Source organism: Lithobates pipiens, unplaced genomic scaffold (genome assembly GCF_037356315.1).
Source record: "Lithobates pipiens isolate NorthernLeopardFrog02 unplaced genomic scaffold, aLitPip1_a1.2 Scaffold_3, whole genome shotgun sequence".
Lineage (NCBI taxonomy): Eukaryota > Metazoa > Chordata > Amphibia > Anura > Ranidae > Lithobates > Lithobates pipiens.
In genome coordinates, this window is record NW_027507790.1 from 240,165,367 (window position 1) to 240,179,035 (window position 13,669).

At 42.9% G+C, this 13,669-nt stretch overlaps 1 protein-coding gene across 2 annotated transcripts in view; it reads left to right on the top strand.

Moving 5' to 3' along the window:
• FECH (ferrochelatase) overlaps positions 1-13,669 on the top strand; it is a 47,749-nt gene that overhangs the window by 1,253 nt on the left and 32,827 nt on the right. Inside the window, exons 1-4 of one of the 2 annotated variants that reach the window (XM_077462957.1) lie at positions 1,836-1,984; positions 3,387-3,501; positions 10,188-10,307; positions 11,275-11,423. In XM_077462957.1, coding sequence (XP_077319083.1) covers positions 1,957-1,984; positions 3,387-3,501; positions 10,188-10,307; positions 11,275-11,423 — 412 coding nt within the window. In that variant the 5' untranslated portion in view covers positions 1,836-1,956. Of the gene's footprint in view, positions 1-1,835; positions 1,985-3,386; positions 3,502-10,187; positions 10,308-11,274; positions 11,424-13,669 lie in introns of those variants that run through there. The other variant, XM_077462956.1, reaches the window with a different exon arrangement.

Here is a 13,669-nt window from a genome sequence, read left to right on the forward strand (position 1 = left end):
ACTGAGCTCCACTATATCCCCCCCCCTGTGTGTACACTGAGCTCCACTATATCCCCCCCCCTGTGTTTACACTGAGCTCCACTATATTCCCCCTGTGTGTACACTGAGCTCCACTATATTCCCCCCCCCCCTGTGTGTACACTGAGCTCCACTATATCCCCCCCCCCTGTGTGTACACTGAGCTCCACTATATTCCCCCCCCCCCCCCTGTGTGTACACTGAGCTCCACTATATCCCCCCCCCCTGTGTGTACACTGAGCTCCACTATATTCCCCCCCCCCCGTGTGTACACTGAGCTCCACTATATTCCCCCCCTGTGTGTACACTGAGCTCCACTATATCCCCCCCCCCCGTGTGTACACTGAGCTCCACTATATCCCCCCCCCATGTGTACACTGAGCACCACTATATCCCCCCCCCCTGTGTGTACACTGAGCTCCACTATATTCCCCCCCCCCCTGTGTGTACACTGAGCTCCACTATATCCTCCCCCCTGTGTGTACACTGAGCTCTACTATATCCCCCCCCTGTGTGTACACTGAGCTCCACTATATCCCCCCCCCCCCCCTGTGTGTACACTGAGCTCCACTATATTCCCCCCCCTGTGTGTACACTGAGCTCCACTATATTCCCCCCCCCTGTGTGTACACTGAGCTCCACTATATCCCCCCTGTGTGTACACTGAGCTCCACTATATCCCCCCCCCCCTCCAATTAATGCAGTGATGTATTTAGAGAAAACAATGAAACATGTTTTTTTAATATAGGTGTGTGTGTATATCTATCTCTATCTCTCGCAGGGATATAGAGGGTAAAAAGGGGGAGGGGTATGCCTGAATATCAAGAATAATGTACAAGTGAATGTGAGAGATGGCATCACTAAGGGAGGAGGTGGGATCCTTATGGGTAGAGCTCCAAAGGGGTGAAGCTGAGGGGAAAATCTGAATGCAATCTATACACTGGGGGGGGGGGGGACCTCTGGGGGAATCTTGGATGGAAAAGGACCTGGGGGTCCTAGTAGATGATAGGCTCGGCAATGGCATGTTGCTAACAAAGCAAACAGAATATTGCCATTAAAAAGGGGATCAACTCCAGAGATAAAACGATAATTCTCCCGCTCTACAAGACTCTGGTCCGGCCGCACCTAGAGTATACTGTCCAGTTCTGAGCACCAGTCCTCAGGAAGGATGTACTGGAAATGGAGTGACTACAAAGAAGGGCAACAAAGCTAATAAAGGGTCTGGAGGATATTATTTATGAGGAAAGGTTGTGAGCACTGAACTTATTCTCTCTGGAGAAGAGACGCTTGAGGGGGATATGATTTCAATATACAAATACCGTACTGGTGACCCCACAATAGGGATAAAACTTTTCCGCAAAAGGGAGTTTAACAAGACTCGTGGCCACTCATTTAAAATGAGAAGAAAAGAGGTTTAACCTTAAACTACATAGAGAGTTCTTTACCGTAAGAGCGGCAAGGATGTGGAATTCCCTTCCACAGGCGGTGGTCTCAGCGGGGAGCATTGATAGTTTCAATAAACTATTAGATAAGCACCTGAATGACCGCAACATACAGAGATATACAATGTAATACTGACATGTAATCACACGCATAGGTTGGACTTGATGGTCTTTTTTTTTTTTTTTTCAACCTCCCCTACTATACATGCAGCTAGTGTAATCTGCATTTGACTTGTTATCCATATACAGCAGCACTCAGACTGGAAAAGGGAGGGGCATGACTGGGGATCCACTGAGTTTGTTGTATTTGTGTGATGACAGGGAACATGCTGAAAGGAAGAGAGAGCAGAGAGGTGAGCTCATCGGGCTCCTGCTGCTCCTTCACACTCCAGTCACAGGTGACCTGACTGTACAGGTGTAACCTGGAGCAGAAATAACAAGTCCGGTCACCAGGCCGCCTCTGCTCTGTGGCGGAGCTGTATAGTTCTCAGGACTGATGGACAGAAATACAAACCCTGTGGCAGGTAAAGCGGCGCCACGTATTTCATTGTTTTATCTGTTTGGTGCTGTTATATTGTATCCAGCAGGGGGGGGTATCGTCTGCATGTTGTGTGGTATTGTGTGTGTCTGTGTGTTGTATACTCACCCATGCCCACCAATGTGTGATCTGAGCCCCCAGTAGTCATAAGATTTGGGGGGGGGGAATTGCTTTGTGCTCTGTGACCTTCACCTGTAGAGGTGTGTTTGGTTCTCAGTCTTGGCAGCTGATGCCGGATTCATTCCTTGCTATAGATTCTCTCTTACATCATCCTCGGGCTCCTTGTATAACACTAAGGATCTCCATTATAAAGCAGTAATTGTGGCTTTCACCTAACATTCACTGGTGGGGAATCAATTGCTGTCATTTAAGCCCCATACACACTATCAGATTTTCTGCTGAGTTTTTCCCTTCAGATTTACCAAAACCATATAATATGAGGTCAAACATTAGGAGTTTCAATTTGTATGCAACGAGGCAGGCCCTTCTACTACATGGTTTTGGTAAATCTGATGACAAAAATCAGCAGACAATCTGATAGTGTGTATGGGGCTTTAGAACACCTGCATCTAGAAGATTCTTTGGCAGTGTGGCCATACACCTATAGATTATCTGCAGATTTTCTATGGTTAGATGGAAAAAGTGCAATAGATTTCTCAATCTTTTTGACAGCAAATGATACAAAATTAGTCAAATATTTATATATAAAAGAAAAGTATTTTTGTATCCTTTGCTGCCTCAAAGCCCTTGGAAACTCTTTTTTTTTTTTTTCCACCCATGTGGATGGGTTTCTCTTTCTAATAGTATATGAAAGAACTTTATTGTATGCACAGTAGCTCTTTTGAAACTTAAAGGGACAGTGCGTCCACCTTTGTTGAAATAGCTTCTTCTTCTTCTTCTTCTTTTTTTTTTTCCATGTCTAGTATCTAGATTGTGTAGTGGATGCAGCAGTCCTTATTTATATTTTATTTGCTAGTGCAAGGAATTTTGTATGTCTTTAATATGCATGCAAAAACCTTCTGCTCCCTACAGAGCAAAGCCCCTCTCCCTGTCTCCATAGCAGATGCTGTAGGAATGATCTGCAATATAAATGTATAAAAATTGTGTGTTCTTCTTTTTTTTTTTTTTGCTTCTTTTCTAATTGTTTTACATTGTACATTTCTGCCTCTCTTCTCTATTGCATCTCAATGCTGCTGATCTCCTCCATGCTCTTTGCAACAACTTCATGTCTGCATGCACGCTCAGCAAAGATTGCACAACATTTTTCAGAACAGGATTCCTTATAATGAAGACAGTGGACTATACTTGTGCATTTTTATATATATATATATATATATATATATATTATATTATATTATATTATATTATATTATATTTTTTTCTTACAGACATGAAGGCAGAGGGTACAGCTACTGTGGTGATGCCTCGATGGAGCTCGACAGCGGCAGCTGCTGCAACATCTCAGAGGCCTGAAGCAAAGACGCGTGTCCAGCCTGATAAGAGGTACTTCCCCCCTTCTGTGAGCCCAGAGCCAAGAGATTTAAGGTCTCTTCATAGTAGAGATATTGTAGGGCTCCTCTGTTCATGTTGTATGAAGATTGTGTGTTCTGCTTGTGCTTACTGTCTTATATGGCACATTAGAGGTTATTTGCGAAAGGCAAATCCACTTTGCACTACAAGTGCAAAGTGCACTTAAAATTACACTGAAAGTGCAATTGGAAGTGCAGTTGCTCTAAATCTAATGGGTAGATCTGAAATGAGGGGAAGCTCTGCTGATTTTATCATCCAATCATGTGCAAGCTAAAATGCTTTTTTAAAATTTTCCTTGCATGTCCCCCTCGGATTTATACAGCGACTGCACTTGCAGTGCAAAGTGGATTTGCCTTTAGTAAATAACCCCCATTGTACTGTTCTTTACTGTGTGCTGCCAGATCCATTAAATGCGGGTGCGGGGTCTTTTCTCACCCACATATACAGCCCCTTTGCCCACCCCTCTGCTCCTCCTGCCCAATCACAGAGGGTTTTTCTATTATGTGAACCCGTTCACAAAATGCAAGGCCTTCTGTGAATAGATAGTGGAGGAAAGGTGCAGGCAGGGCTTCTGTTGTGTGAGAATGAATGCAGTGTCTGCTGTCAGATTGTTGGGAGTATAGTGATGGCTGCATTTCTGGAGCTCAGCTGTAAGTCTAGTGATAAATATGTAGGAATCTGTAGGAGCAAAGAAAATTGTGTATGAAAACATCCTCACATTTGTAAGGTTGCTAGATACTAGTGGTGTACCGAAACAGAAAATTCAAGATGTACTTGGGCCAAAACCAAAACTGACAGATATTAAATATATATATATATATATATATATATATTGTATAATTTCACATGTTGTATTACCTCCATGACTTTTAAGGGGGTTATTTACAAAAGGCAAATCCACTTTTCACTTAAAGTGCACTTGGAAGTGCAGTCACTCTAAATCTAAGGGGTAGATCTGAAATGAGGGGAAGCTCTGCTGATTTTATCATCCAATCATGTGCAAGTTAAAATACTGTTGTTTTTTTTTTTTTTTTTTTTTTTTTCTTGCATGTCCCCTTCAGATCTACAGCGACTTTACTTCCAAGTGCAAAGTGGATTTTCTTTTAGTAAATAGCCCTCTGTCTCCAGTTACATGGACTTAATGTGGAAGTAAACTCTCCTATCATTTTCAGCCAAGGAAGCTGCCATCTTTGCCTCTGTTTAATCTTCAACTGCTATGGTGCTGCACATGTGATTCGTTATGACACCAGCCATTGGATGGTTTGATAGTTTGGCTGAGAGCACAGCCAATGTGCAGTTAGCATTCCCGGCAAGCCTTTTTATTTATTTATTTTTTTAACTATTTAAATCAATGGGTTTACTTCCACTTTAACCACTTGCTTACTGGGCACTTAAACCCCCCTCAGTCCCAGACCAATTTTCAGCTTTCAGCGCTGATGCACTTTGAATAACAATTGCGCGGGCATACAACACTGTACCCAAATGAAATTTTTATCATTTTTTCCCACAAATAGAGCTTTCTTTTGGTGGTATTTAATCACAGCTCAGAGTTTTATTTTTTGCTAAACAAACAAAAAAAGATGCAAAAAAATAAGAATAAATAAATCATGTTTTAATAGTTTGTTCTAAAATTTTGCAAACGGGTAATTTTTCTCCTTCATTGAAGTGCGCTGATTAGGCGGCACTGATGGGCTGCATTGGTGGGCACTGATGGGCTGCATTGGTGGGCACTGATGGGCTGCATTGGTGGGCACTGATGGGCTGCATTGGTGGGCACTGATGGGCATAGTTAAGGCGGCACAGATAAGGCGGCACAGATAAGGCGGCACAGATAAGGCGGCACAGATAAGGCGGCACAGATAAGGCGGCACAGATAAGGCGGCACGGATGGGTACCACTGATAGATGGGACTGATGGGCTCTGATAGGTGGCTCTGATAGGTGGCTCTGATAGGTGGCACTGATAGGTGGCTCTGATAGGTGGCACTGCTGGGCGGCACTGGGGTGCAGCACCTTTGAGGCAGATTGTGGGCACTGCTGGGTGGCACTGTGGGCACTGCTGGGTGGCACTGACGGGGGGCACTAACTTTTATTAAATTGGCACTGCAGGGGGCAGGTGGGCACTGGCAGGGGGCAGGGGAGCGCTTACATTACTGGAATAATAGCCGATTACCGGCTCCGTTCTATCACATGATCAGCTGTCATTGGCTGACAGCTGATCGCGTGATAAGGGGTCGGGATCGACCCCTTGCACGGATCGGTGATCAGGCGAGTCTCATGGACTCGCCGACCGCTCGTGCACGGGACGACGTCGTAGTCCCGGAAAAGTAGGTCCGCGCTAATGCCGTCATTTGGCAATAGCGCGGATCCCAAGTGGTTAAGCAACATGTTTTTTCATAGGGCTTGACCCTCCATTCTCATTATACCCAATGTTTGTACTATCGCACCACAGCATTGTTCTGTGTTTTTTTTTTCATCTGTGTTTTTATATATACGTTTTGATGATCTATGCATACTTTGTGAATCCTCGGTACATGACCAGCTTTTCCTATGTATACATTGCAATCTTTTCGATAATAAAAAATATTGAAAGGCTGTGTGTGTGTGAGATATAGATATAGATATATATTCTCAATATCACACTTTCAATATTTTTTATTATTGAAAAGATTATATATTAACTTTTTAATTTAGTATCATACCCTTAAATATGAATTTGGATGTGATTATTTATTTTCTTTGTCTGTCATACACCCGGATTTATGCCGGACAAGTCCACACCCATTTAATATTCTGAGGACTCAGATAATGGCACAGCTGACTGACTTCCTGCCAACAGAATAGTGCCTGGTGAGGACGTTCAATTCCATTGAATGGCCTTTTTTGCAACTGCCACTTCAGCGTATCCATTTTATATGCTCATCCCACATAACAGTTGTTAGTAAATGGTACTCTATCCCTTATGTTGACTTTACATCGTGGTACAGGGCAGGGGTGTCTGTTGTCCCCGCTTTTATTTGCCATTGCAATGGAACCCCTTGGCCTTAAAGTTTAGACCAGGGATATGCAATTAGTGGACCTCCAGCTGTTGTAGAACTACAAGTCCCATGAGGCAAAGCAAGACTTTGACAGCCACAAGCATGACACCCAGAGGCAGAGGCATGATGGGACTTGTAATTTTGCAACAGCTGGAGGTCCGCTAATTGCATATCCCTGGTATAGACCATACCCCTTGTTTTCCGGCATCACTATCGGTGATGTCACCAAAAAGCTTGGTTTATATGCTGATAACTTCACCCTTTATATGCCAGATAACACAGCTTCTTTGGACACTGCTATGCACATCATTGTTGGATATGGTACCTGTCCTTACCTGCCTGGCTCTGATTTCCTGCCTTCACCACTTAAGGTGGTAAACGCTTTGAAATACAGAGGAATAACTATTACGGTTATCCTTACTACTGCTCTGAAGGCCAATGTTGATAATATGGACCAAACTTCCATTGTCGGTAGTTGGCCTGATCAACCTCATTAAATTGGTGCTCTTGCCTAAGTGCTTATATGTACTTATGCACTCCAGCTCTTTTGTCTGCTGTGTTTTGTTTTTTGTGATTTTAAAATAAAGAAAGGTGTTTTTTCTCAAGAGTGTGGCAGTCCAGAGTCTACTTCCGTTTATTGCTATTGGCAATTGCCGGCACCTGTGGCCTCCGGGCCGAGAGAGGAATTCCCTATTCAATACATTTTATTTGGGCAAACTCCAGATGTAAGTTAAAGCTAACTACCCTACAAAGACCTAAGAGTAGGGCCAGCGTGGCTCTGCCAGACATCTTCTTATGCTACCTAGCAGGCCAACTAAAAAAACACATCCAACCCCTGGGTACCTATAGACCTGCCTATAGGAGCTGCTGCTCCTATCTTATCTGTGCTAAAAACAACCAAACTTTTAGTGGGCTTGGAAGCGCCTATGTCCAATTTGTTTAAAACCAAACTACCTATTCTAAATCTAGCTAGATCTGTATGGCGGGAGGCAAAGAAGCCGACTCTGTACACTGATACCCCCTGGAGTTACCTCCTATGGGACAACTTGATGTTCCCACATCTTACAGCATTGGAGGACAAACCAGGATGGAAGAGAATTTGAGTTTCCACATTGATGTTTATGACAATGGTACCATACAATCCTTTGACATTTTGATATAGCCCATAATGCCTTTTATCATTACCTACGGCTTAGGCATGCCTATTATGCTCAATTTGGCTCCAAAAACTCCTCCATTTCTACTTATCCTCTGATTGGGATATTATGTTCACAAGGCCCGAAGGGATTAATCTCTAGTTTACACTCATCTACTGAATCTCAAAATCTGTGTAGGGCCCCTTCCCGCCAGGGCGTGCTGGCAGGAGATATGTTTGGATTTAGATGAGGAAGACTGGGAGGAGGCATGTGCATCTCACCCAGCCGCCTCTCCCACAGCTACTAATAAACTCCTACAGTTGGATATCGTACACCAAAGGACCAAAGGTACCTTTATTCCATTGTGACTCCATGCAATAGGACGCCTCCCTACCTCCGCTTGCCAATGTTGTAGACAGTTGGGAGCAGATTTTAACCATCTGATGTGGTTGTGGCCATTGATTGCAGTTTCCTGGACCCAGGTCAGGACTTTATTGTCTAAACTCCTCTCTACACTGGTAGTGCTCACACCGGAGGTGTGTCTTTTGGGCTTATTAGACGAAGAGTTATGGACTCGTCCTCTTAGAACGCTGTTGTATGAATCCTTGTTTTTGGCTTGGAAACATATAGCAGTTAGGTGGATGCAGCCCAACCCTCCCCCCCTCCTGTAACACAATGGCTTTGTGCAGTTGTTAACCGGATATTTCCTTATGTGAAGGTCTTTTATGAGCACCGGGGTTGTCGCTCTCTCTAATGCCGCGTACACACGACCAGACTTGGGTCCGACAGACTTTCGACGGAGTTCTGACAGAGTTCTGATGGACTTTCCGAATGAACGGACTTGGCCACACACAATCACACCAAAGTCCGACGGATTCGAATGTGATGACGTATGACCAGACTAGAATAAGGAAGTTCATAGCCAGTAGCCAATAGCTGCCCTCGCATCGGTTTTTGTACGTCGGACTAGCACACACACGAGCGGATTTCTCGGTAGGAACTGGGTCCGGCGGAGTTCTGGTGGAAAAATTTGAAACATGTTCTATTTCTAAAGTCTGTCAGACTTTTGCAAATCAAAAGTCCGCTGCAGCCCACACACGATCGAATAGTCTGCCGGAATTGTTCCGTCGGACCTTTGATGTTGAAAAGTCCGGTCGTGTGTACGCGGCATAATAGGTGCGTGTACTTTGGTGCATAAGGATGATTGCTTTCACTGCGAGTACCTCAATAAGTATCCTTCCTTCTTTTTTGTAAAAAGTGTTCTTGTACTAATCGAGGCCAGTAGGCTGAAAAAATGCCGATAATGGGCGACAAATTCATGTTTATTGCAAAAGTAAACAGTTTTAAAAAAAAAAAAAAGCGCTAGAAAAAATTCTATGTATGTCTTCACGCTGGTCTGTTGTGGTGTTAAAAAAAAATGCTTGCTGCATTTGTGGTGCATATTTTGGTCAGTAAAACTCATCAAAAACACACCTCCCTATTGAAATGCATTAAACTTTACAAGAACGTATCAAATGATGTGTTTGAGTCACATGACTTATAAAAAAAAAAAAAAAAACACACCACAAGCGTGGTAAAATGGCTTTTTTTTTTTTATTTCTTTTTTTTGCCAAAACACTGATAACCCCATTTTCAGCTGATAATTTGATTGGCTGAAATTTCGGTGCAACAAACCTAGGTGCCCATCGTAGGGTCAAGCAACCTACTGTTGGAGAATATAGCCGTCTGTATTCAAAATATGGTAATAAGAGGTTGGCTCTCTATTCTCGTCAGGGTTCTCCCACATAACCATAGACTATACATACATGTACAATTTCCTTTTTAGATATAATATTAGCAATGTAGTGTAGGGGCTTATTGGATTTGCTATTGAATGGATTGTTTAGATTTCTCCTCATACTATATAGGCTTGGTAAATATGAAGAAGATCATTGCCTGGCTGTCATATGGGCACCTGGTCTCAGTACATTGAGTCTTTGACCTATATGTTGAATGGGGTCATAATTTTATTATTCACTATATAGCGCCAACGGTTTGCGCAGCGCTTTACAATATAGAGATGGGGGGGGGGTACAATTACAGTACAGTTTAATACAGAAGGTACAGGAGGGCCCTGCTCGTAGAGCTTACATTCTAAAGGGAGGGGTTGGTGGTACGAAAAGTAATAGATGCGGGGGATGATTTGATGAGGGTGGCTCAGGGATAGTTAGGTGGAGGTGGGATAGGCTTCCCTAAATAAGTGAGTTTTCAGGGATCTTCTAAAGGTGGACAGGTTATGGACCGATCGGATATAGCAGGGCAGGGAGTTCCAGAGGATGGGAGAGGCTCTGGGGAATTCCTGAAGGCAAGCATGAGGTGAGGTAACAAGGGAGCTATAATGAATAATTAACTATTGTATAGCAGCTGAAATACAGTGCTCCATTGTGGGTAGAAGTGGCTCTTTTTTTATATGTGATGTTTTGACTCTCTATTTTCTGACTCTCCAGCAAACCCAAAACTGGAATCCTTATGCTGAACATGGGCGGTCCTGAGACTGTGGATGATGTCCATGATTTCCTCCTCAGGTTGTTTTTAGACAAAGATCTCATGACACTTCCAGTCCAAAGGTACGTAATGCTATGAGATGGTTTACCTCTGCATGAAATTTGCCATCATGTGATTGGGTAGGAATACATACTGAGAAGATCATTCGTTTCATTTCCATTTATCATACCTAAGGCTCCTTTCACACCTGAGCTCTGCAATTTTTTTTTCTTTATCTTTTTGCACATCGTTACAGCATTGAGCATCTTTTTTGTGTCTGAGCGTTTTGAGCTACAAAATGCTCAGGTGTGAATGCAGCCTAAAGGGACGGCACAGTCAGTGGCTTATTCAGGCCATACAAGGGTCGGATTCTGAATGATTTGTACGTTTCTTTAATCCGATGGCACCACCATTGATTTCGAAATTTGGCCAACCAAGCCTTCAATTTCACCTGTTACGGAAAGAAAAATGAGTGGTCTTTTCTTTCCAGGTCACAGCCCATGCGCATTTCTTTTATGATTTTATATTCTCCCATTAGTGATTAGCAATTCATTCGTTTTTCTAAAAAATTCAAACATGCCCAATCACTCAAATTCGATGGCCGCATGAAAATTGGCCATTGTGCGGCCCACTAATGGTCAAAAATCGAACAATTATTTGAAGGTCAGATTTTTCAAATGAGAAATTATTCGGAACTGCACATGTGTATGGCTGGCCTTAGTGATTAGAACACTGGGGTTCTTGGTTCAAATCCTGGTTAAACAGTATCTGAATGGAGCTTGCGGGTTCTCCCTGGGTTTCCTCCGGGTGCTCGGGTTTCCTCCTACACTACAAAAGACATGCTGGTAGGATAATTGACTGCTGTCTAAATTGGTCCTGGTATGTGTATGTAACATAGGCACCCTACCCTGGGAATAATTATTTTGGTTGTCAGGTTGATTCTGTTAAGTTTGACACAGGAAAAGCATTGGACTGATAATTATACTTTTCAAAAAAATTAATATACTAAAGTGTTTACATCCTTCTTTTATTTTTTTTATTTTTTTTCAGTAAACTTGGGCCATTTATTGCCAAACGGCGGACGCCAAAAATTCAAGAACAATACAGAAAAATTGGAGGTGGCTCTCCTATTAAGAAGTGGACAGTCCAGCAAGGAGAAGGAATGGTGAAACTGCTGAATGAACTGTCCCCAGCTACAGGTATGATCCATTTACACATGCTTTGAACCCCCCCCCTTCCTTTTTTTTTTTTCCTCCATAGAAACCCTAATGTCTTTCCTGTAACTCTTTAAATTCTAAAGCATAATGGGTCTGACGTCCATCCATTTATGCATGCCCACCACCTTTCAGAGTTTACATGTGTTTTTTGCCCTAGAGAGTAGTGGTGTTAAATATCCATTTTTTTGATACTCGTAGGGGTATAAAATTACCTTTAGGCTCAGTTCACATTACTGCGATGCGGGAACCCTGCAAATCCACTGCAGGTTCCCGCATCGCACCTGACTCACAAGACTGTTCACACTGAACTATGGAAACTGCTGGGAGTGTCAGTAGAAAGTTATTGATGCCCCCCAAATTTTGCATATTGCAGTGCGAACTGTCAGATTGGACATGAATCGGATCGCATGGCTGTGAACACTCATAGGATCTGATTCTGGTGCGGACCTAAAGTGTCCTGTGCGAGTTTGGTCCGAATACAATGCAAATTCAGCCATACTATTTGTATGGCTTAAATTGCATTGCACTGACATCGCATGTGATTTTTCACTGCAGTGCGAAGACGGTTCTACCGATAGAGATGTAGCTAGCCAGGGAATTATACATAGCCTTGCTGTATGTCAGGGAATTGAGCATTGTGGTGTAAATTTTTTTTATTTTTTTTTGAAAATTACTTTACCCCAAAATTAATAATAATAATAATAATAATAATAATAATATTATTATTATTTATTTTTTAAGTAGAGGCCCTAGAGAATAAATTGGTGGGTTTTTGCTAGTTGTGTGTTTTTTGTTTTTATTTATTTTTTTGGTCGCATGGTATTTGTATTTTTCAAAGCAATTTTTTGGGGGAAGAAATACACTTTTTGAATGCAAGGTAAAAAAACACAATACGTAACTTTTATTTTTGTAAAATATAAAAGATGATGTTACACCGTATAAATTGCAAACATGTCACATTTTAAAATTGCACATGCCTGTGCAATGGTGACAAACGATATACATTTTACTATCCATAGGTGACTCTTTAAAGTGGTTGTAAACCCTTAGAGACCACTTTGATCTACAGGTAAGCCTAGATTAAGGCTTACCTGTAGGTCCAAGAAATATCTCCTAAACCTACACGGTTTAGGAGTTATTGCAAAAAGACAGGCACCGCATGCGCCGTAGACAGCGTCACGAAGGTGAACTGAGCATACCTCTGCTAACGGCGATATGCAGTTAGTGGCGGCTCCCGTGCACATGCGCCACTCACAGCGCCGGAGCAGAGATACCCGGAAGAAGATGGATGCTTCGTGCTACAGGGGACAGCGGTGATATCGCTGGCTCCTGTGTCAGGTAATGGGCTACTATGCGATGCATAGTAGCCCATTATGCTTTACCTTTGCAGGGAGACAAAGAGGAAGTAAACCCATCTGGGTTTACTTCCTCTTTAAGAGTATTTACAGGTTACCACTTTACATGTACAGAGGAGGTCTGGTGCTAGAATTGCTGCCCATGATCTGATGTTTGCTGTGATGCCTCACATGTGTAGGACGATCGCTGTTAACGTGTGCAGGACCAAATTGTATGTTCTACTTTTTTTCTGTTTCCTTTTTTATTTTTTTATTGCTGTCACATGAAGAGATCTTGGGTCTATAAGACCCCAAATCCCTCTTTTGCCCTTTAAAAGCATGCAATCACACCAAGATCGGTGCTTTTGATTTATTTTTATTTTTTTTAAAGAAATGTCGTTATTGACATCCGAGTAAACTGGAAGTGATGCCAGGTCATCGCTTCTGGGTTGCCATAGCAAGGAGCTGCTCAAAGCCGACCCTGGCTTTTTTTGACTGTCCAACCAGCCAGCAGGCACATCAGCTGGTCGCTCAGGATACCTGGTGGGTCGGGAAAGCCCAAGCAAGCTGCAGAAGGCGGCAGCGGAAGAGGGGGATGTCCAAAGGCTATTTAGCTGCTAAGATGGCTTATACAAAGCTGACCGCTGGCACTAAAAAAAAAAAAAAAAAACAGTACCAGGGTGATGCCTGCAGCTGCACACATAATCCTGGTATAACCACTTGAAATCCAGCGATGCATGGGTATGCTGCTGGTTTTGAAGTGGGCAGACATCTTTTGGTTAGATGGGTCTGCTGGCTGTACTGAGTCATTTTGAATAGTGAACCCGTTGGCATATTACAGAAGGGACACCCATTACATGTAGAACTGTGTATTGAGATAGCAGAGTTCAAAGC